Below are 22,271 nucleotides of genomic sequence, written 5' to 3' on the forward strand. Positions count from 1 at the left end.
AAATTACGAATTGGTAACTGCCATAAATCATGGAAATAGTGATGAATTTGGGTATTCTTTTTGGAGAAAAGTCCATCTTTATTTTAATAGTAATAAAAACTTATGCCTTACATTGTGATTTCCTTCATAAATTTTCATTATCACTTAATACCATCTATTAGGTATTGGAGATGGACTTGCGTTGTCATAGACAATGACATGGTTCTTAACAAAGTTGAATTTGCTACTTCATTAGAACCACAAACCTAATACTTGCAAAAGGTCTTGCACGCAATATAAGTAGTATATAAATTTATGGTATATCCAGATTATTTTTACCTATTTTTTTGTAACTTTTAATATGGACAAAATTGCTAAAAAAGATCTTTTATAACCCAAATTTTACGAGAAAGGACCTTATATAATTATTAATTATTTTTGTGAAATCACACCTTAATGTGAAATTTTTTATGAGAAAGAACCTTATATAATTTTTTTTTGAAATCACACCTTAATATTTTTTTTTGCGAAAGACAACCATAAGTAAGTTTCCGACATTGAATGAGTTTTTCCGGTCATTGACTTGCATGTGAGAAGCACATGTGGCTTTATTTTGCTAACAACAACCAATTTTCCTCCAAAATTTTAAGCTTTAAACCTAAAGTTGAAAAAAAAATTGAAATAAAATCAAGTTTGAAAATTCAAGACTCGGGAAAATCGGTGTCTTTAACCAAGTTAAGACACATGTGCTGGTCACGTGCAAGTCAATGGCCGGAAAAGCTCATTCAATGCCGCAAACTTTTTTTAGGTCCTTTCTCGCAAAAAAAAAATTACATTAAGGTGTGATTTCACAAAAAAATTATATAAAGTCTTTTCTCGCAAAATTTGAGTTATAAAAGATCCTTTTTACCAAATTTTCCTTTAATATATTGTGATTAACTTTTATATTATTAAAAAAATGATGATTATTAATGATTTTAAATGAATAAACATTTTAAATGTAACTTTTAATGGTTAGTAACTTTACAAACTTTTGTAAAAGACGGTCTTACAGAAAAGACCGCCTTGATGGCAACCATTATGCCACGTAATTGCTGGCATCAGCATGACCCAACAATTTTTTTCAGTGAAAATATATATCAAAATTTTCTTTTAATTTTCATTTCAAAACCCTAATGCATTTCTCTCTCCTCAACCACTCTGCCCCTCTTCTCTCTCTCCTTCAAATCGCCGCCCCCTCTCATCGAAATTGTTGTCGGAGATGACGAAGCAGGCGAGAGAGATCACGAAGACGACGACGGAGGTAACTCTTCCATCCCTCTCTCCTCCATTTTTCTTCAATGGTTTAAGGTTTTTGATGTTTCAATTTTCGTTGATCGAAGGTGTGAGGGAGCCAGGCGGCTATGGTTGTGGCTTCCTAAGAAGTTGAGGTCGTCTCTACGAGCAACAGAAGCAGCGACAACGGCGGTGGCGCCTGAGAGGAGGAAAAGAGGAGAGAGAAAGAGTGGATTACGAGGTTGATTCTCAAACCCTAATTTAATGGCTGTTACACCGATTCTTGTCTGCGATCTCTATTCCGGCGATCTCTCTCGGTTGACGTTATCATCGGCTATAGCTTCTGGCTGCTGCGGTGGATTGATTTGGTGCCTTGCACTCGATTTTTTATCTCGCAATTGGTGGTGGCGAAGGTGAGATTTGGTTTGGTTTGGAGCCGGTTGTGGTCTCGGCGTTACGCTGGTACTTCTTTCATCACTCCTTTATTTTAGCTTCTTAATTTAGTTAGGTTTCAATTTTTCGATTCATGTGATTTGTATTTCGATCGACTTTCTATTCAATTCACCCCGATCTGTTGAATGTTGATGCTAGCTTGGCCCGATATGTTCACCCTGATATAGTGATGATTTTGATTAGGTTTTTGTTGCAATTAAATTGAATTCGATTAGTTTTTTGTTGTATAGGTCTGTGGTACTATAGATCTCCACTTCGGTTGACAATCCGACCTCTTGTACAAGGAGGAGGAGGATTTGCGGTGGTGGCGGTCGGTGACAGACTGAGGGTTCGTAGCTGGAAGCACTGTGACAATTGTTGGTCGAATATACTGGTGTTTTAGTTGTTTTAGTTTCGTTTTATTTTTAGTTAAGAATTGTAATATTTTAGTTACACTTTTTTGTATTTAGTAAAGAATAATTATGTTTTAGTTTTAGTTATAATTCTGAAATAATGGTATTCTCAGTGGAATGGCTGGACTGATTTTCTATGTTTTAGTTATGAATTTTTAAGTTTTAGTCACGATTTTTTTGGTTTTAGTTAAGGTTTTTTGAGTTTTAGTTACGTATTTTGAGTTTTCGTTCAGAGTTTTAGTTATGACTTTTCGAGTTTTAGTTATGATTTTACCAGTTTAAGTTACGATTTTCTTGGTTTTAGTTAAGATTTTTTGAGTTTTAGTTATGTATTTTTGTTTCAGATAATGCATTTTAGAGTTTTATTTAGGATACAATATTTTAAGCATTGAAAATAATTAGTTAAGCAATTGAATCAATTAGTTAAAAATGAAACTAATAAGTTAAGCTTCAGAACCAATTAGTTAAGCAATGTAATAGATTAGTTAAGTGATGTAACATATTAGTTAAAGCATGCAACCAATTAGTGAAGCACTGAAACCAATTAGTGAAGCATTGGAAGCAATTAGTTATGCACTGGATCTAATTAAGTTAACCACTGAAACTAATTAGTTAAGTTTGAGATTCAATTAGTTAAGCAACGAAATTAATTAGTTATGCAACAAAATCAATTAGTTAAGCAATGAACCAATTAGCTTAGTTAAGCAATGAAATCAATTAGTTAAGCATTGCAACTAATTAGTTAAGATTTTATGAGTTTTACTTAATAATAAGTTTGTTTTAAATTAATAACTATTCGACTCATAAGTTTAACTATTTGTTTTTATACCTTAACTATTTTGTTATTTAATTTGTTATGATTTTATTACTTTTAGTTATGTTTTACACTAGTTTAGTTAGTACCCAAAAAATTTGAAAATTTTAATTTCGAAAAAAAAAATTTGAATAAAAAAAAAAATTTAAGCTTGAAGTCCAATTAGTTAAGCTTGAAGTCCAATTAGTTAAGCTTAAAGTCCAATTAGTTAATCCTGAAGTCCAATTAGTTAAGCCTGGAAATCCAATTAGTTAAGCCTGGAAAAAAAAAATCAAAAAAAAAAAAAAAAAAAAAAAAAAAATTCAAAAAAAAAAAAAAAAATTTAAGCCTGAAATCAAATTAGTTAAGCCTGAAATCCAATTAGTTAAGCTTGAAGTCCAATTAGTTAAGCCTGAAGTCCAATTAGTTAAGCCTGAAAAAAAAATAAAAAAAAAAAATTCGGGAAAAAAAAAATTCCAAAAAAAAATTTGAAAAAATTTTTTGAAAAAAAATTACATGCTGACGTCAAGTCCCCTTACTGCAACACTTTAGGAATTTCGTTGACCGGTCAGTGAGTCGAGGTTCAGGGGGGACGCGCCTTGGTTTAGGGGTTTGGGGACGACGCAACATGGTCCCCGATGAAGGGTTTGGGGTAATGCCCATGAACTTTACAATATATGTTATTCTAGACTAGACTTATTTGTTTTTGGGCCTATTTTCTAGGTTTTTCCGCATATGTAGAGAGAATATTGTATAAACTTTTTATGCCATAACCTAGTCGTATTCTTGTATTCCTCAAGATCAATAAACTTTTTCTCTCCTCTGCCCGTGGACGTAGCTAACACGTTGTTATTGCTAGGGAATCACATTTTGTGTTCTTTATTTAGGTTCTTAATTGTCTTTCTTGTTCAGGGAGCAGAATAAATCAAGAAACAAGGGCAGAGCCACAAGCTTCACTTCAACTAACACAAGCCCTTTGGAACGAAGTCATCAAACTGAAGGAGGAGGATATATCTAACTTGATAGGCTATCTTTGGCGTCTATTGTTTGTTGCAGCAAAACTAGGGAAGGTTGAATTTCTAAGAACTATGATCCAATCTTATCCTGATCTTATATGGAAGGTAGATAAAAACAGGTGTACTATTTTCCACATTGCCATCATACATCGCCATGAAGAGATCTTTCAGCTTATATATGAGATTGGAGCAATCAAGGACTTACTAGCTACATTCAAAGATGATCGTGGAAATAACATGCTGCATTTGGCTGGAAAGTTAGCACCTCCTGATCGACTTAACACTGTGTCTGGGGCAGCTTTGCAGATGCAACGCGAAATACTATGGTTTAAGGTAATGATATGCCATAAACCGTTCCGTTTCTAATGTTGCATCTGCATCATAAAGATCTTTACAGTTACTATATGCACAAATATTAAGACAAATGAGATACAATGTGTAAAAAGGCTGGTGGGTGGCCAGGGTGGGTGCTATAAATTAAACCGTCCTGTTTATGATACTGCATCCGTTCATAAATATTTGTACAATTACTATTTGCACAAATATTAAGTCAAATGAGATAAAATGTGTAAAAAGGTTGGTGGCTAGGGTGGGTGTAAAAAATGAATAGGTAAGATAAAGTGAGTAGAAAGATGTAAATTTTGTGGAACAAAGGAGTAAGATGGTACATTTTCATGTTGAAAAATAAAATATATAAAACAATGTAAAGAACATTACGAAATAGAATAAAACGTAAAGTGTAGATCATTTTGAAGCGGAAGTAGTACTTGCTAAATCTAAGCTAAACGACCACTAAGTATTTCTATTGTTTGCTTTGTTTTCAGGGCCAAAGGTGAACAATGGATGAAGAAGACTGCTGAATCTTGTGCTTTCGTCGCCACTCTGATAGCTACTGTGGTATTCTCAGCCGCCTTCCAACTACCTGGAGGTGTTAACGACAAAGGAAGTGCTATCTTATTGAAAACCCCGTCCTTTGTGGTATTCTCCACCTCGAATGCAGTATCGTTGTTCATCTCTCTTGCTTCAGTACTGATGTTCCTGTCAATTCTGACTTCACGTTATGCAGAAAGTGACTTCCATGTATCACTTCCTTTAAAGCTCATGATGGGGCTTACCTTACTGTTTGTTTCGATTGCAACCATGATAATCGCCTTCACTGCTACATTCTTCATAACATTCTGTGAGGCTGCTGTGAGATGGACTCCTGTGCCTATAATTGCCCTGATTGCTTTTGTTCCTGTTGCACTTTTCGCCTTACAGCAATTCCCGCTTCTGTTGGATATTTACCGGTCAACCTACAAATCTCATCGATTTTTATTCGAATCAAGCAAAGTAAATCTTTTTGATAGAGTATAAAACTAATCTTAGGGTTTCAACCAGAGCCAACGTGAAGCGGGTTCGAATCTCATCCACCCCTCCTTTCAAAGTGGAATATTTCGCGCTAGGTATGAGGAGGCCTATGCTGCATCCACCCTTCAAGCCCAAAGGGCTTTTATGTGAGGGGGCGTGATAGAGTATAAAACTAATCTTAGGGTTTCAACAATAAGCTTAAGCTTTTGGTTGAGTTGGTCCTATGACACTTTTCCACAATTCTTCTCAGTACGAATTTTCTCCCATTGTGCATACCACCACACCCACAAAATCCATACACCCAATTAAGATTCATCCAATTATAGCCTCTTTTATTTCTAACGTCCCTCGTCACAACTCTTCACATCGTCCAACACCTTCACAAATAGTAGCTCCTTGTGCATCAGAGCATAATACTCCTAAATTTTATGCCACAAATGATTTGTCTTCAGAAGTTGGCCCTGAAGCAATCTGAAGTACTATAAGCTTTCACTCAATTTTCTTCAGCTAGTATTCTACTTAATTTCATTGATTCTAGGCTGCATTAAAAGTTGTGACCAATTGACCATTAAATTATTTGTTCATTCTTTTAGCTTCCACCTGTTGTGTAGTCCTTAAGTACTGTCGTAACGAGAAAGTGTAGAACTCTGTAATTGATGACAGTTATTTGAATATTTGATTATTTGGTGCTGAGATTTTAATCAGACAAACATTAAATTCTGCATTTGTTATGTGATCATGTATTAGGTGTTTCTGTTCCTTGGGTAATTGGGTATTTGTCTGTGCAAAATGATCATCCTACTTCTTTTCCTACGCCATCAGAATATCTAGATTATGTATAAAGAAATGAGGTTATGTAAAAGTTTTAGGATTAGCCTCAATGTAAAAAGCAATTAAAATGTTTGGGTGCATTGTACATTGGATTAACTTTTATCTAGTGTTTGGGTGCCCAATTGGCTACCAATTGAGTCTGCTGCCCAAAAGCCCACTTGGTAACACAATATAAGTCCGCTCTCCGTCTAGGCTTTATGCCTCTTTTAAGCGGCCCACGACCCATTTTGTAGTAAAACCCAACAACATTTACTACACAAACACTATATACATGTCGCCCTAGTGCACATACCAAAGTACGTTCATTTGATATTCTCTCTAGATTCGAAACTTAGGCATGGAAGGGACTTTCCTCGAAACCACCCCCGATTCCAGTAGCATTGGATTACGTAAAGTAAGTTTCAACTATTAAAAGTCTTATAAGCATGAGAAGCTTATCTATGAAGTGTGTAGAACACTACTATTTTAGTTGAATATTAAATTGCCGATGAATTATGAAGTTTGTAGAAGACTACTATGCAATTTTAATTGAACATAAAGTTGCCAATGAATTATTATTGTTATTACTACTTATTTGAGTGTCAAATTTTAATTTTTTTGCATTTTATTGTTTTTTTTTTATGTAAATAACGTTGGCAGCCGGAAAATGAAAATGAGGTCCCATAAGATGGAAAAAGAATTGTGGGTTCTGAAAAGGTGAAAAAACCAAAAAGTTAGACCCTGACCTTAGGCTTGACTCAATATTTGAGTGTTAATATGGTTAGCGGGAGGTTAACTATGATTAACTGGCTGCAAAATGGGAATGAGTTCCCAAAAGGTAAAAGAAAAAAGATTAAGATCCTAAAAGATGAAAAAAACTAAAAGATTAGACTCCAATATTAAGCTTAACTCAAATGTTTATTTTATAAAATCTTTAAATAAAATTTTGTGAAAAGAAAGGAGGGTATATTTATTTTCAGAATAAACACTTGCATATGTATATATATATTTTTTTGAAATAACAATTTTACTAATTACTCACTCCGTCTCTCTTTGTTCTTTACGCTTTCCTTTTTGGTATCAAAATGTTTTTTACATTTCCTTTTATATTATCACATAAATGATTTAGTACTCTATGAAAATTTGTGTCCAAATATTATTTTAACCAATTAAATTCATTGGGTCCTTTAATCTCTCACACTTTTCCATTGGGACATTAAAATTTTCTCATTTTCCAATATCAGAATTTTGATAAAAGTGAAAATATTATAAATAAACGTAATTTATCTTATTTAAATAAAAAAATCGAGGAATCTCGATGCAAATTAATTAATCGTTAAAACGCGTGAAAAATACAATACGCAAAAAACAAAAATAAACGGAGAGAGTAATAAACTAGAATATTAATCGTCGAAATTGTGTAACGCAAACTAAACGATCAAAATGATACACCGCGTGAAAGGGCTCCAAAATATTTCTCTTCCCCTTTTCTTCCCCCGCGTTTTGATTTTGTGCAAATACGGATTACTTTTGGAGCACGTTGTAAGTTTTCAACGATCAATTTATTTCCTTTTTGGGACAAAGTATTGCGTACTTTGACCACTTGACATCTAAGTATATATCTAAATATGGAAATTCCACTTTAAAAAAAACTAACAACTACTCAAACTTTGGACCTGATCACAAGATTTAAGTGAACTATACCTAAAAAAAATTAACAGCTTGTTACTAATTTATTTTGGCATGTTTATTAAAATTATTATGGGAAAAAAATCAAATTAGTGTCATCAATACATGCTGACCTTGAAAAATGTGATTTTAGATCACAATTCATTTTTAAAAATATAGGATCATTTTGATTTAAAAAATGTTTACCATGTCTAAAAAAATTGATATTTATTTGTATAGTGATATAAACAATAAAGATCCCTTGTCTATTAAAAAGGGTTCTAGAGAAAATTATTAATTTTTGGCCAACACTAATATTATGTAGACTATACACAAGAATAATCTTGACTCAGATAATTGACTTGATTGCATAAGTCTAGTTGTCTAGCCATGCTCAGATCTTACGTTTCAACACTGCAATCCTCAAAGAATATATTTAAATATTAAAGAATATATTTAAATATTAAAGAATATATTTGACGGAGGAAGTATTTTATCATAGTCACTATATAAACAATAAAGATCCCTATCTATTAAAAAGGGTCCTAGAGAAATTTTTTAATTTTGGGTCAAACACTAGTATTATGTTGACTGTATACAATAATAATCCTGACTTGAGAATTGACTTGACTGCATAAGTCTAGTTGTCTAGTAGGCCTGGTTATCGGGCGGGGCGGGTCAGGGTCGGTGCGGGTCAAAAGAGGGTCGGGTATTGAAAGGGTCATTTTTAGAGGGTCGATAATGGGCGGGTCAAAATCGGGTCGCGGGTCAATAACGGTCATTATTGGGCGGGTCAATAAACGAGCAATGAAAAATGAAAAACAAAAGAGCCATGTGCAAGTACAAGTAAATACGAAGCTATGCATGTAATTTTTTGTATCATTATTATTTTTATTTTCAAACTAATTGTAGTATAAGTTTGACCCTATAATGACCCTGTCCAATAAAGACCCTGTCCAATAAGAGCCCTGCCCAATAAAAGCCCTATTAACTTAACCCTAACCTTATATCCATTGGACTACCCTGTCCAATAACCAGGTCTATTGTCTAGCCATGCTCAGACATTACGTTTCAACACTGCCATCCTCAAAGAATATATTTGAAGATTAAATCCTCTTAAAACAATGCAATTATTTACCTGGTTATAAATATCTCCCACCCAAATTGCTTCAGAAATCAGAATCATAAGAACAAGGTCCAAGGTAAAGCCTTCAAATTTCTACAACCATAATGACTACTTCAGGGCGAGCAAAGCATGCACCTCCGTCGTACCCTCTACCTCAGGCATTACCACTCCCTCCCTCCACCTCCACCTTCGCTTCCAACTCCGACATCAGTTACAGTTGCATCTCCTCAGACTAAACTAGAACCATTCGTTGATCATTTTCGTAATAGGGGTAAGTACTTTATTTTCAACTAGATTCTAAGCCCGTTCAATGAACGGGACAATTATATAGTACGTGCTTGTTAAGCTGTCTTTCAAAATGTTAATTTTTATAACCAATTACTTGTTGGTTCAGTAGTAATTAAGACTGACTTGTTAGGGAGAACTCGTGTTCGATCCTCCGCAACAACAATAGGAAGGGAATTAAACCTATCCCGCCTGAATTTCTCCCAAATTCGAATTTGCTCTAAGGGTGAACCGGGTGCTAAGACCAAAAAAAAGTGTTAAGTTTTATCGAGGGCTTGTGATTTTAATAGGAACATGATTCATATAAATGTGAAATTTAAAAGTTGGAAAAAAATATATTAAATTAAATGGTGAATTAATATTTAGCGTTAAAGAGGGAGATATAGTGAAAGATGTTAAATAAATATATGAATTAAAAGGTAAATTGAATAAATAAGTATATTGATGTTGAATGACAACATTAGAGTGGAAGCGGTGTTGAAGCTGTAAATTAATTTGCATAACAAAAAAAAAAAAATTGAAAGAAAAATAAATAAATAATTGATGAAGATGGGGTATGACATTTGTTATCTAATCCTCTATGATTTTCTTTTTTAAATAATAGGTATAAGAAAAAATACTGAAAGAAAAATAAATAAATTATTAATGAAGATGGGGTATGACATGCATGTGTTATCTAATCATCTATGGTTTTCTTTTTTAAATACTAGGTTAAAAGATGAAAAAACCAAATGGTTAAACCCCAACTTTTGGCTACTCCAATATTTAAATAAAAATTTCTAAAAAGAAACAAGGTCCCATTTATTATCAAAATATACACTTATTGTCTTTTTAATCATAATTTTACCAATTAGTAAACTAGAAAGATGCAAAAATATCAAAAATCATTGCTCGTGTCAAGCTAGAAGCGGTGGAGTACGAGAGGTAAAACGTGCATAAATATATGTAGCATAACTATGTTTTTTTTTTATTTTATTTAGATCACATTCATTAGTAATTTTCAAGAAAATCCTCATGTCTTCTTTTTTAAATTTTCAGAGGCAATGTCTTCTTCTTCTCATACAACAAAATGTACCACCTGCTGCAATTGTGCGATTTCTGAGATTGCCCGGCTCAAGAAGGAAATCAGTAAACATCAAGAAGAGAAGCTGAAGATGGTTGAAGAGATTGATGAGTTGAAGTCAAGAGTTTTCACACACATTGTGAGGAAAGGAATTACTGGTGTGCATTTGGCTATTTGTGCCTCTATTTCTGTACTTTCAAGTGTTGTAATTGTTCACCTTATGAAGTACTACTAGACCTAATAAAGTTAATCCGAACCCAATTACCCAAAGTGAGTTATCAAAATTAGACCTCATTCCCATTTAAAATAAAACCGAACCCAATTACCCAAAGTGAGTTATCAAAATTAGACCTCATTCCCATTTAAAATAAAACCGAACCCAATTACCCAAAGTGAGTTATCAAAATTAGACCTCATTCCCATTTAAAATAAAACCGAACCCAATTACCCAAAGTGAGTTATCAAAATTAGACCTCATTCCCATTTAAAATAAAACCGAACCCAATTACCCAAAGTGAGTTATCAAAATTAGACCTCATTCCCATTTAAAATAAAACCGAACCAAACCTACATGAAATTGACTTGATCAGTTATTGACCCGATACCCTTTTAAAAAATAGCCCAAATCCAAAAACAAAACCCAAACTTAACCAAACACAACACCGTCACAAATCTCACAATTATTGACCAATTGTGATAAAATTATTACTATCATTCAAATACATCGTATTTACTATGTTTTTTTTTTTTTTTTAAATGACACAATTATTTAGATACGTTTGTCAATGCATAATTTCAACCCTTAAGACCATGTGTATCCTTGACCTTCGGCCAAATGAAAAATAATTTCTCTCTCATCCTTCTCCTTCTTCCACCTCATATTTCACTAACTTGACATACCACTTACTTAAATCTCTCATTTTGCTTCTACAATTTTGACTCAAGGTCATTAATTTCTCTTACCTACTTTTTTACTTTTACATATACTCCACTTGAAAAATTAACCTTCAAACATAATTGTTAATTTTAACAAACGAAAAAAATATGAAATTAAATTAACATTACATATAAATAAAAAATGTAACGTATAATCTTAAACATACATATATAACACAATGAAGTAAAATTTATACATAACTGGATTGTTATCATGCAAAATGAAAAACAAAAAAAAAATAAAAAAATTAATTACATGCTTGCATTCGTGGCAGGTTCACATGAGCTCAACAACTTGAAATATTTGTTACATGCATACAGTATATAATCACGGTACAAATTACATCAAATATTTGCATGCAAACAGCCGATGTAATCGCAAGTGGAGCAGAAGTCGGTCCCACCTCCAATTTTAATGCACTTGACCTTAGGTCACATATGCGACCCGGGTCAAGTTAATTAAATTTTGACCCTTGTACACTGTCAACATTGTAGTCATTTTATCCTGTCAATTATCACTTGACCCAAGCTATATATCAAGGTTGTATGTGCTCTAATATATCTCATTATGTATAAGAAAAGAATTATGAAAATTTAATATTCAAAAAATATTTTTTGAGACTAATCTAATAAGGCCCCACACGGCTATTTTTTCTTATGTATAAATCGCAAAACGAATTCAAAAAAACTTGTGTGAATAGTGTCAAAATCTCAATTGTGTATATAAATAAGAACGGATGAAGTATTTTGCTAAGTGAAATGTATTCTTTATTCCCTTTTATATGATGTCGTGACTACTATGATTATAGTAATGATAAAATAATGAGATTCTGTCTAAATATCCGGACCATAATACGAGTATAATTTTAGTATTTGTTGATAGCCTTTAACGATTTCATAATCTTTGCACCCATAATAAAATAAAACAATCGAATCCCCGTTCTCTCTCTAACTTCCTCTCCTCACTACAAAATAATCATTTTATAGAGACGAGAAATTTCGTCTCTATATAGTCCAAATCCGTCTCAAAATGATGCTTAGAGACGGATTTGAGACATAAATAGGGCGTCTCTATAGAGGGCGTCTCAAAAAAATTTGAGACGGAATTTTTGCGAACCCATTACAAACTTGAGACGGAATGTTTGAAACACTATGTACAATTTCATCTCAATTTTAATTTAGAGACCAAGTTTTAGTAACTCGTCTCAAGTTTGAGACGTTGATTGTATCCGTCTCAAAATCCATCTCAAAATCCATCTCTAATTGATGCATAATTTTGTAGTGCCTCCAAAGAAAACCCTAAACCTCAAAACCCTAACCGCCGCCACCATAAGCTCGCTGGTGGTCGTCGCCTTAACGGCCGCCGACGAGCTTGTGCGTCGTTTCTGTAGTAGTTTTTTGTTGTTTCTTTAGTCTAGTAAGGGTTGTGTTCACTCGGTTGAGGGTTGAAAGAGGAACCAAGCATTGTTTCCTCCTCCTCTTTGTTCGTGCTCCTCTCGTCGGGTTTGTTGTTTAGGTGTCGGGAGGTATTAGATATCGCAGGAGTTTCTTGTTCGGGTTACCGGAGTATCCAAGCAAAGATTTGATTTTGTGTTCAGAGGTAATTTAACAGGTCAGAATTTCAACCTCGTCGCCGCTCTTCCAATCCCACCCTTTGACCCGCCTCTGTTTATCGGTGAGGTAATTTTGGTTAGGGTAAGGGTTTGTTGTTGGATTTGGAATTGTTCGTCTTGGTTGTTTCTGTTTGTAGGTTTAGGGTAGTACCCTATGTTGGCTTGTTTTCCCGGTCCTTTCTAATCGTCGTCGTCTTGTTTTGTGTCGGACCACCCCGATCTTGATGGTAAAGGTGACCACCGCCGTCCTGTAGTGTCGACTCACCCCGACCTTGACGGTAAATAGTTTTAGGATTTCAGGTTGTTGGGATTAAATTTCCATTAGTGTGTGCATGTTCTCCTCTGCTTTGCTTTGTGGTAGTCTCTAGATTAGTTGAATAAGATGCTCAGTTTTAATGATGCATTTTGGGATTTTTTTGTAGTTTTTTGTTGTTTTTTCTAAGATTGGTCCGTCTAAGGTTGTTGACATAAGAGGTCACCTGTGCGTGTTTCCTGGTGTTATCTGGGTTCTTCTTAAGAAGTTATCCAGGTTGTAGGTGGTTTACCCCTTTTGAGGTTCAAATTAGGGGGTTTGTTGGTTGGTTTGGGGAGTTATTATGTGATAAAGTTAGTCTCTCCGTTTCTAATGCTAGTGTTAGAATAATGGAAATTATCTCGTTTGAGTTTGAGAGTGGGCCTAGGGGTAAAAGTCTTAGTTGTTTTAGGAAAGGAGTAATGAGTAACAAGAAGGGTCAGTGTCCTCCGGTTTGGGTTGTCATTTGGTCGTGGAGAGTAACTTTTGTTATTTCTCCCTTTAGGTTAGCGTTGAGGGTTTCTCTTAGCGCTTTCAAAAATCTTTATTTAAACACCGCTCCTCATTTTGTGGGGGTTTATAGTATGCTAAACAAGTTGTGTGTAGACACTTGTGCGCAATACACAAGGTGAATCAACCTAGCCTATCACATTGGTTATCTTTCTCTCCTATCCTTGTTCCCCATGTTTTCCATAACATTAGTACCATCTACTATAAAGGAAACATAGATGCATTGTGCCTTGACAATATAACGTCATGTAAGTGGCATGAGCAAGGCGTTTTCAACAATTACGGGCTAAAACAAGAAGAGCACAGGGCCCTTGCGTTATCTATTAATTCGGTTTTTAGTTTAATTTTTGTAATTTTTGTAAGACTTTTTACTTTATGCAAGTTTGAGCCTATGTCAAGTAAAAAAAAATAAAATAAAATTGTCTATGACTACGTTTCCATCATGTATTGCCAAGGAAGAGAGGGGGAATTTTTTTTATAGTAAAATCAATTAAATACTCCATAATAAGTAGTCAACTCAATCACTCCAATACTGACATTATTCTAGAACAATTTTAGTACGGAGTAAATTATGAAGGAAAAAAACCTTTGACGGAGCAAAAAATGGATACTCTAATGGATAATTGTCAAGTAAAGTCCACACGAGTTGGCACTAGTTCCATCTTCAACAAAATTCATTGCACCTGCTATAATAAACTAGTCACGTACTCGTCTTCCCCTTTTCTTACCAAGTAAAGCTTGGCCTAACGGAAATGATTTTCACCAATTCTTATTTACAATACAATAAATATTGTACATCGAAGTAAAAATATGCTTAAAAGTTACCTTTATATATGTAAAAGTTATCTATTTTTTAGTAACAATTTTTTTTATTTTAATTAAAAATAATCCAAATCACTAATAATGTATAAAATTAATCATTTAACCCCTTAAATGTTTATCTATCAATTTTTTGTTATAACATAAAAGTTATAAAAAACTAGATTAAAGTTACTAAAAACTGCATAAAAAGTTAACTTGGTGTACAATAAATCTATTGTACAACTTATGCGCACAAGACCTTTCAAAAGATTTTACCTTCAAAAGATTTAACTTTGGAGGAGAGTTTCCCCTTATCCTTCCCTCCTCCTCCCAAAGTAAGTACCTCGGGCCGGGTTAACCCAAGAGGAATTCCAGACCGGTAGGGGCGTAGGGTCCTTCATCTTATTTCTGAAAATAAATAAATAAATAAATAACATCCCCTTTTGTTCCCACACGTTTTAATTAATACTGGATGATATGTCAACTAGTGTCCTATGTGATCAGCCAAAAAAGTCTCCAGTACGAAAGTAGAAAGAAATTACACTTGCTCAAGGGACAGGGGAGACTTGAAGTTGACTTCATTGTTTCAACACAACAGATTAAAAAATGTTTAAACAAGCTCAAACGCCTAATCCAGTTAAAAAGCAATTATCTTTAGAATCATAAAACCAAGCTGACAGTTTCAAATTGTCTACAACTAGAGAAAGGCAGGCACAACAAGAACGCAACAAATGGCGAGTTCACCACAAGCAGAAGATGTACTTCCCCTGCAATCTCAACCTCTACCTCAGACATTCCCACTCCCTTTACCTCCGCTAACACTGCCACCATTACCGACATCAATTACAGCAACGTTCCCAAACACTAGACCGGAATCTGGTGAGTTCAACCTCTCTATAAGACACAAAACTTTTACTGGAGGTTTTTAGTTGTGTCAAAGCAATAAATATTGACCTTTTTGCTGCCCAAGTACCAAGAAAAGTTTAAAAATAGTAGAACTACAATATCACCAACCAAATTATTATTTTTCATTTTTTGTTATTTTTCACCTGGAGTCTTTTCAATCCTAGCACAGTGAAGTAATACCAAGTAATTCAGATTCGGCCTAAAATTTCGAAAGAGCAGAATAAGGCTTCGTTTGGTTTGCTGAAAACGTTTCCAGTGCAAAATGATTTCCATGGAAAAACATTCTCTAAGAGAAAACACAATTCCAAACTAGTTTTCCTTTGTTTGGTTCCTTAAAAATAAATGGGAGAAAATGGTGAAAACTGAGGGGGAAGAAAGAAGAGGGAGGTAAGAAAAATGGAAATGTGGTTTCCCTCCCTTTCAAATGGAAAAAGTTTTTCCACCTTTGAGGGAGTTATGGAAAATTGTTTTTCATCCCTTGCTAAACCAAATAATGTAAAATGATTGAAAAGAGGCAAATTGTTTTCCATGAAAACGTTTTACACCCTACCCAACATAACCTAAGAGAAGACGGGACGAAAAATACAACAAAAGGTTTGGCTGGGTTTTGACAGTACAATGAAAAGTAAGGAGCTTTTGTGGGGGGGAACAGAACCAACAGAAACCATTACTGCAGATGAAAAATAATAATAAGGAATCTTGAGTAATGTTTGGCTGCATCATACATGTAACAGGGGCTGAATTCTTGGCATATGGAGTGAGAATATATCGAGCAGCACTTAGAGGAGATTGGTTAGAAATAGAACGTGTTGCCAGTATATCTCCTAAATGGATTCGCTCAAAGATCACCAAAGGTGGGGAAACAGTTCTTCACATAGCAGCAGCAGCAAAGCATCTACATCTTGTTAAGGAGCTGGTTAATCTCATGGATGCAGATTCTCTTACTTTAGCCAATAAACTTGGTAACACAGCTCTATGCTTTGCTGCTGTTTCTGGGGTGGTAAAAATTGCAGAAGTGATGGTTAAAAAAAACAAAGAATTGCCAAACATCAGAGGCAGTCAAGATATGACACCACTCCATATGGCGGTGTTGCTAGGGCATCAACATATGGTGTGGTACCTTCTTCAAGTAACTGATGATGAACAACTGACGGACCAAGATCGAATAGGCTTACTTACCAGCTCTATCGACACTGATATGTTTGGTAAGCCAAATTCCTATAGCAATAGTGAAAGCAGATAACTCAACAAGGGACAATATTTACTAAAATTCTTCTCTTTGCAAGTACTCATGCTGAATATTTTTTACTTACTAAAACATGAAAAAACAAATGACATATCTATTGAAAAACGGTAGAATTAGGTAAAAGCAATTTGTTCAAAATACTAATTCTAACTTCTTTACCTTCTCTCTTTTTTTTATGATGTTTCATAATACAGATGTTGCATTGCATATTCTAAGCAAGCACCGCTACTTGGCCCTTCTTCGGGATGCAAAGAAAGAGACTGCATTACATGCATTGGCTCGAAAGCCCCTAAAGACTGCTTACGTTCAATTGAACATTTGGAAGAGGTTCTCATTGCAATGTAATTTTCAAGACACTTACCTAGTCAACATCGCAATAAGCTACCAACGGACTCATGAGCATATTAAATAATATAAATTTATTTTCAGGGACCATCGTAGATCAAGGTAAAAGCATGGAATCAGAAGTTGCACTTCACTTAGTACAGAACCTTTGGAATGAAGTCATCAGACAGAAGGAAGAGGATATATCTGCACTGATTGGCTACCCATGGCGGTTACTATTTGTTGCAGCTAAGCTTGGGAAGGTCGAATTCCTAACAACATTGATCCAATCTTATCCTGATCTAATATGGAAGGTAGATGAAAATAGGTACACTATTTTTCATATAGCCGTGAAGCACCGTCAAGAGGAGATTTTCAAACTTATATATGAAATCGGAGCAATCAAAGACTTGATAGCTACTTACAAAGATGAGAATGGAAATAACATGTTGCATTTGGCTGCTAAGTTGGCACCTCCCCATCGTCTAAATTGTGTATCTGGGGCAACTTTGCAAATGCAACGAGAGATTTTGTGGTTCAAGGTAGTTCTGGATAAGCCTTTGAGTTTTGTATTTTCTATAAAATCTTCTCATCAATTCATCTCACACATTTAAAACTCAAAATTTTTCGATTTGCAGGCAGTGAAAAGGATAGTGAGGCCTGAGTACATCGAAGCTGAAAACAATGATCATAAAACACCTCATGCATTGTTTAGTGAAGAGCATGAAGGGTTAAGGACAAAGGGGGAGGAGTGGATGAAGAAGACAGCAGAATCATGTGCTCTTGTCGCAACTCTAATAGCTACCATGGTATTCACAGCAGCCTTCCAATTACCTGGAGGTGTAAATGAAAAAGGAATTCCGGTCTTTCAAGAAAAGGCCTGTTTTGTGGTTTTTTCTGTGTCAAATGGAGTATCGTTGTTCTCCTCTACAGCTTCAATATTGATCTTCTTGTCAATCCTTACTTCAAGATATGCGGAAGATGATTTCCTAGTATCATTGCCAGTGAAACTCATGAGCGGGCTTATTTTGCTGCTCATTTCAATAGCAACCATGATAGTAGCCTTCACCGCTACGTTCTTCATCACTTTCCGAGAAGGTATAAAGTGGGCTCCTACTCTTATCGCCTTAATAGCCTCAATCCCTGTTACCCTTTTTGCCTTACAGCAGTACCCTCTCCTGGTGGACATATATCAGTCAACCTACAACTCTCATCAATCTCTATTTGAATCAAGTATATCAAAACTTTTCGAGACTACTTCTACAAAGGCATCAAATAATCTCACTCATCTCCGGTTGCCAGCCTCTTCTCCGCATGATCATGAGTATGCTCCAACGACAACATCCCACTCTACAAATGGTCAGACAACCTTTTCTAGTTCTAATGGATCTCACTTCAGCTATATAAAACATCCAACACCCTCACAGATAGTAAATCCCATTGCATCAGAACATGGTACTCCTCTGTAATGGACCACACAATACCACCTGACAAGTCTGTGTTGGTTTACAGCAGGCGCAAAAGGACAGGGGGAGGCAACCACCACAACAAGGCAACACAGAATGAGGAGGCAAGGCAAGGGGGCGTTAGCACTACCTGACAAGGATAACAGCAACTTTAATTAATGCTTGTAACAGCTTGCTTATGTGTAGTATAAATAGGAGAAAGAAAGGGAGAGAAAGGCATTGAGAATTGTAGTAATTATATGAGAGTTGTGACCTAAAGTCACTGAACTAAGAGACTAATAGCCTAAAGCTATTGCCCCTGTAATTTCTGTCTTTAAGTAATCCTAAAGCTACAATCTTTCTCTTCCCATTTGTTGTGTTCTGGGTTTGCTAGTTTGCTGGTTGTGTTGGAAATCGCAGGTACATTGCACTTGGTATCAGAGCAGACGAGTCTGGGAAGGAAAAGCAGCAGCCATGGTGTTGTCTAATTCGCAGAGGATGGATGGGGTGGAAACGGGGCTAGCTGAGGTGACGCGAAGGATAGAGGGACTTGAAGGTAACATTCAACGCCTGTTGACAGAGGGGATGGCTACATTTCAGCGAACCATAGCCGAGAACTTCCAAACTAAGTGCGACGAAGATACTCAGCGAAACCAGGAGGCCATTAGTGCGGCAACAGGCAGGCTTGAGGGGAGGATAGAACAGTTCCGGGATGAGCAGGTCTCGCAAATGGAGTTAATGAAAAAGAGTCAGGAGGATTTCCAGAATGAGATGAAAGAGTTGTTAGCCAACAGACCCAATTTCCCTGTTCACAATCAGGAGGACGAAGCTTATTCGGAGAACCACCGATATCGACCCCAGGGTAAGAGGTATGACGACGGTGGTGGAGGCGGAGGACATTGGAAATATAGGAAGTTGGATATGCCGTTATTCGAAGGGAAGGACCCAGATGGGTGGATATTGAGGAGTGAGAAGTACTTTGATTTTTACCGGCTATCGGAAAATGAGAAGATGGAGGCGGCGGTGGTAGCGATGGAGAGCGATGCCTTGAGGTGGTATACATTCGAGTCTCGGCGCCACCCTATGAGGACTTGGGGGGAACTCAAGGCTAAGGTGTTAGCCAAATTCCGGCCGATGAACGCAGGCACGCTCCACGAGCAGTGGCTCGCCACCCACCAAACAACCACAGTGGCCGATTACCAGAAGCAGTTCATAGACATGGCGTCGCCGTTGGAAGATGTACCAGAGAGTATAATGATAGGGCAGTTCATAAATGGGCTGAAGGATGAAATTAAGGCAGAAATTCGACTCCTAAACCCGGAGGATTTGAATCAGACCATGGATTTGGCAATACGGGTCGAGGAGAGAAATCGGGTCCAAAGTTTGAAGAAAGGGGGATTCGGCCCAAGTCGGAGTGGGGCTTTTTCTTACTTTAGTAAGAGCCCAGTTCAACCCATCCACAACCAGACAACATACAGTAGCCCACTCAGTCCAATCCAAAATTCCACCCTTAACACAAATCACCCTAACCCACTATCCAAAAATATGTCGTACAAACCAAACCACCCATCCACCACTTCCTATGCATCAAACACCCAAACACCCACCAGATCCACCTTATCAACATCAAGATTCGCCGGAGAAACCAAAGGCTAACGGAGCGGGAGTTGCAGGAAAAGAGGGCTAAGGGGTTGTGTTTCCGATGCGATGAGCGTTGGGGAGTTGGCCACCAATGTAAGAAGAGGGAGCTTAGCGTCTTACTAGTGGACGAGGAGGACGTGGCGGAGGATGATGGCGGCGATGAGCTGTTGGCTCTAGAGGCACAAGAAGAGGAGGTGGTGGTGCCCACTACATTGTCCATCAACTCGATTATTGGGCTTACAAACCCGAAAACACTTAAGTTGGTCGGGGAGATTGAGGGAGGCGAGGTCATTGTCATGGTTGACCCGGGTGCGACACACAATTTCATATCCCTTCGGGTTGTGGAGAAGCTCGGAATTCCGGTGACAGGGACATCGGGGTTTGGAGTATCCCTGGGAAACGGGGAGGCAGTACGGGGTGCAGGGGAGTGCAAGGGAGTGAGGTTGAAGCTCGACGGGGGAGCTGAAATTGAGGAGGAATTCCTTCCACTCGAACTAGGAAACGCCGATGTCATACTCGGGATTCAGTGGTTGGAGAAGTTGGGATCAGTGGTGACCAATTGGAAAACACAGGTGATGAAATACCAATTGGAGGGGAAGACAGTCACGCTGCAAGGAGACCCATCATTGGCTCGATCCCGAATTTCACTTAAGGCAATGATGAGAGTGCTTCGGAAAGAAGGAGGTGGCATCTTAGTGGAATTCAATCACCTGGAGAACAACAGGGGACCCGACACAGAATGTCCCTTCTTCCTACGTGAGCTACTGGGCGAGTACAGGGGGATCTTTGAGACGCCAAAGGGGCTTCCTCCACCTAGGGGGCAGGACCACTCGATTATAATGAGGGAAGGCAGTAATCCGGTAACTGTCCGACCGTATCGCTATCCCCGAATTCAGAAGGATGAGATAGAAAAATTGATCGGGGAGATGTTAGAGGCTGGCATTATTAAACCGTCCACGAGCCCTTACTCGAGTCCAGTATTGCTCGTGAAGAAGAAAGATGGGAGTTGGAGGTTCTGCGTTGATTACCGGGCATTGAACAAAGAAACCGTTCCGGATAAATACCCAATACCGGTAATCGATGAGTTATTGGATGAGCTGTTTGGGGCAAGAATTTTCTCTAAGCTCGACCTCAAGGCTGGTTACCACCAAATCCGTGTTCGACCGGAGGATACACACAAGACGGCTTTTAGGACTCACGAGGGCCATTACGAATTCCTCGTAATGCCTTTTGGGTTGACCAACGCCCCGGCCACTTTTCAATCTCTCATGAACGAGGTATTTCGACCCTATTTACGCAAGTTTGTATTAGTTTTCTTTGATGATATACTTGTGTATAGTTCATGTGAAAGGGATCATTTGGAACACATGAGGATAGTGGTGGGAGTTTTGGAGCAGAATCAGTTGTATGCAAACTTCAAAAAATGCGATTTTGGAAGGACAGAGGTGGCTTATTTAGGCCATGTGATATCCAGTGGGGGTGTGGCAGTGGATCAGGAGAAAATCAGGGCCATGAGTGAATGGGGTGTGCCACGGAATTTAAGGGAGCTGAGGGGATTTCTTGGGCTAACGGGTTACTTCAGGAAATTCATTGTGGGCTACGCACAAATAGCCCAACCTCTCACCGACCAGCTAAGGAAGGACTGCTTTGGCTGGACGGAAGAAGCTACGTGTGCCTTTGAGGAGCTGAAGAGAGCAATGACAGTAGCTCCCGTATTAGCAATGCCCAACTTTCAGAAGATGTTCGTGATAGAAACAGATGCGTCGGGCCATGGATTGGGGGCTGTGATGATGCAGGACAGCAGGCCCATTGCTTACTATAGTCGTATTATTGGGCCTAGGGCATGTGACAAATCAATCTATGAGAAAGAGCTAATGGCAATTTGTCTAGCTGTTCAAAAATGGCCGCATTATTTGTTGGGGAGGAGGTTTGTGGTACGTACGGATCAACAGAGCTTACGTCATATAACCCAACAACGAGAAGTGGGGGCAGATTACCAAAGGTGGGTGCGCAAACTGATTGGCTTTGACTTTGAGATTCAATATAAGCCAGGTTCCGCGAATCGTGTTGCTGATGCGTTATCCAGGAAAGAAATTGGGGAGTGCGAGTTTGGGCTGGTGGAATTAGGAGCGCTAATCTCATCACAAAATATAGCCTGGGAGGAATTAGAGGAAGAGATAAGCAAAGATAAGGGGCTGCAGAAGTTGAGGGAGGACATAGAAGGTGGCAGGGAGTTGGCTGGGTTCACCATGGCCGGAGGCAAGCTGCTCTATAGAGGGAGGATGGTGATAGCTAAGACATCAGCGTTCATTCCCATACTTTTGAGGGAGTACCATGACTCACCCAC

At 37.2% G+C, this 22,271-nt stretch overlaps 1 protein-coding gene, 1 long non-coding RNA gene and 1 pseudogene across 2 annotated transcripts; 2 read left to right on the forward strand and 1 right to left on the reverse strand.

The window, feature by feature from the left end:
* The first annotated feature begins 3,520 nt into the window (after window positions 1–3,520).
* LOC110776167 (ankyrin repeat-containing protein ITN1-like) lies at window positions 3,521–5,810 on the forward strand (annotated as a pseudogene).
* Window positions 5,811–11,298: 5,488 nt separating this feature from the next.
* LOC130464037 (uncharacterized) lies at window positions 11,299–14,903 on the reverse strand. The gene is made up of 2 exons (XR_008924330.1): window positions 14,639–14,903; window positions 11,299–14,244 (listed from the first exon to the last, which is right to left on the reverse strand). It is a non-coding gene; the product is annotated as an uncharacterized lncRNA (long non-coding RNA).
* A 51-nt stretch (window positions 14,904–14,954) lies between these two features.
* On the forward strand, window positions 14,955–18,647 carry LOC130464035 (ankyrin repeat-containing protein ITN1-like). The gene is made up of 5 exons (XM_056833391.1): window positions 14,955–15,241; window positions 16,003–16,473; window positions 16,709–16,855; window positions 16,944–17,380; window positions 17,477–18,647. The coding sequence occupies exons 1-5, from the start codon at window positions 15,094–15,096 to the stop codon at window positions 18,305–18,307; spliced, it is 2,034 nt and encodes a 677-aa protein (XP_056689369.1). The 5' UTR covers window positions 14,955–15,093; the 3' UTR covers window positions 18,308–18,647.
* The last annotated feature ends 3,624 nt before the right edge of the window (window positions 18,648–22,271 follow it).

This window comes from Spinacia oleracea, chromosome 6, assembly GCF_020520425.1.
Source record: "Spinacia oleracea cultivar Varoflay chromosome 6, BTI_SOV_V1, whole genome shotgun sequence".
Lineage (NCBI taxonomy): Eukaryota > Viridiplantae > Streptophyta > Magnoliopsida > Caryophyllales > Amaranthaceae > Spinacia > Spinacia oleracea.

Excerpts from the sequence above, each read along its gene's own strand:
- LOC130464035 (XM_056833391.1), top strand. The coding sequence starts at position 15,094 with ATGGCGAGTTCACCACAAGCAGAAGATGTACTTCCCCTGCAATCTCAA. Across the intron at positions 15,242-16,002 it reads AAACACTAGACCGGAATCTG|GGGCTGAATTCTTGGCATAT; the intron begins GTGAGTTCAACC and ends TACATGTAACAG. Across the intron at positions 17,381-17,476 it reads GAGAGATTTTGTGGTTCAAG|GCAGTGAAAAGGATAGTGAG; the intron begins GTAGTTCTGGAT and ends TTCGATTTGCAG.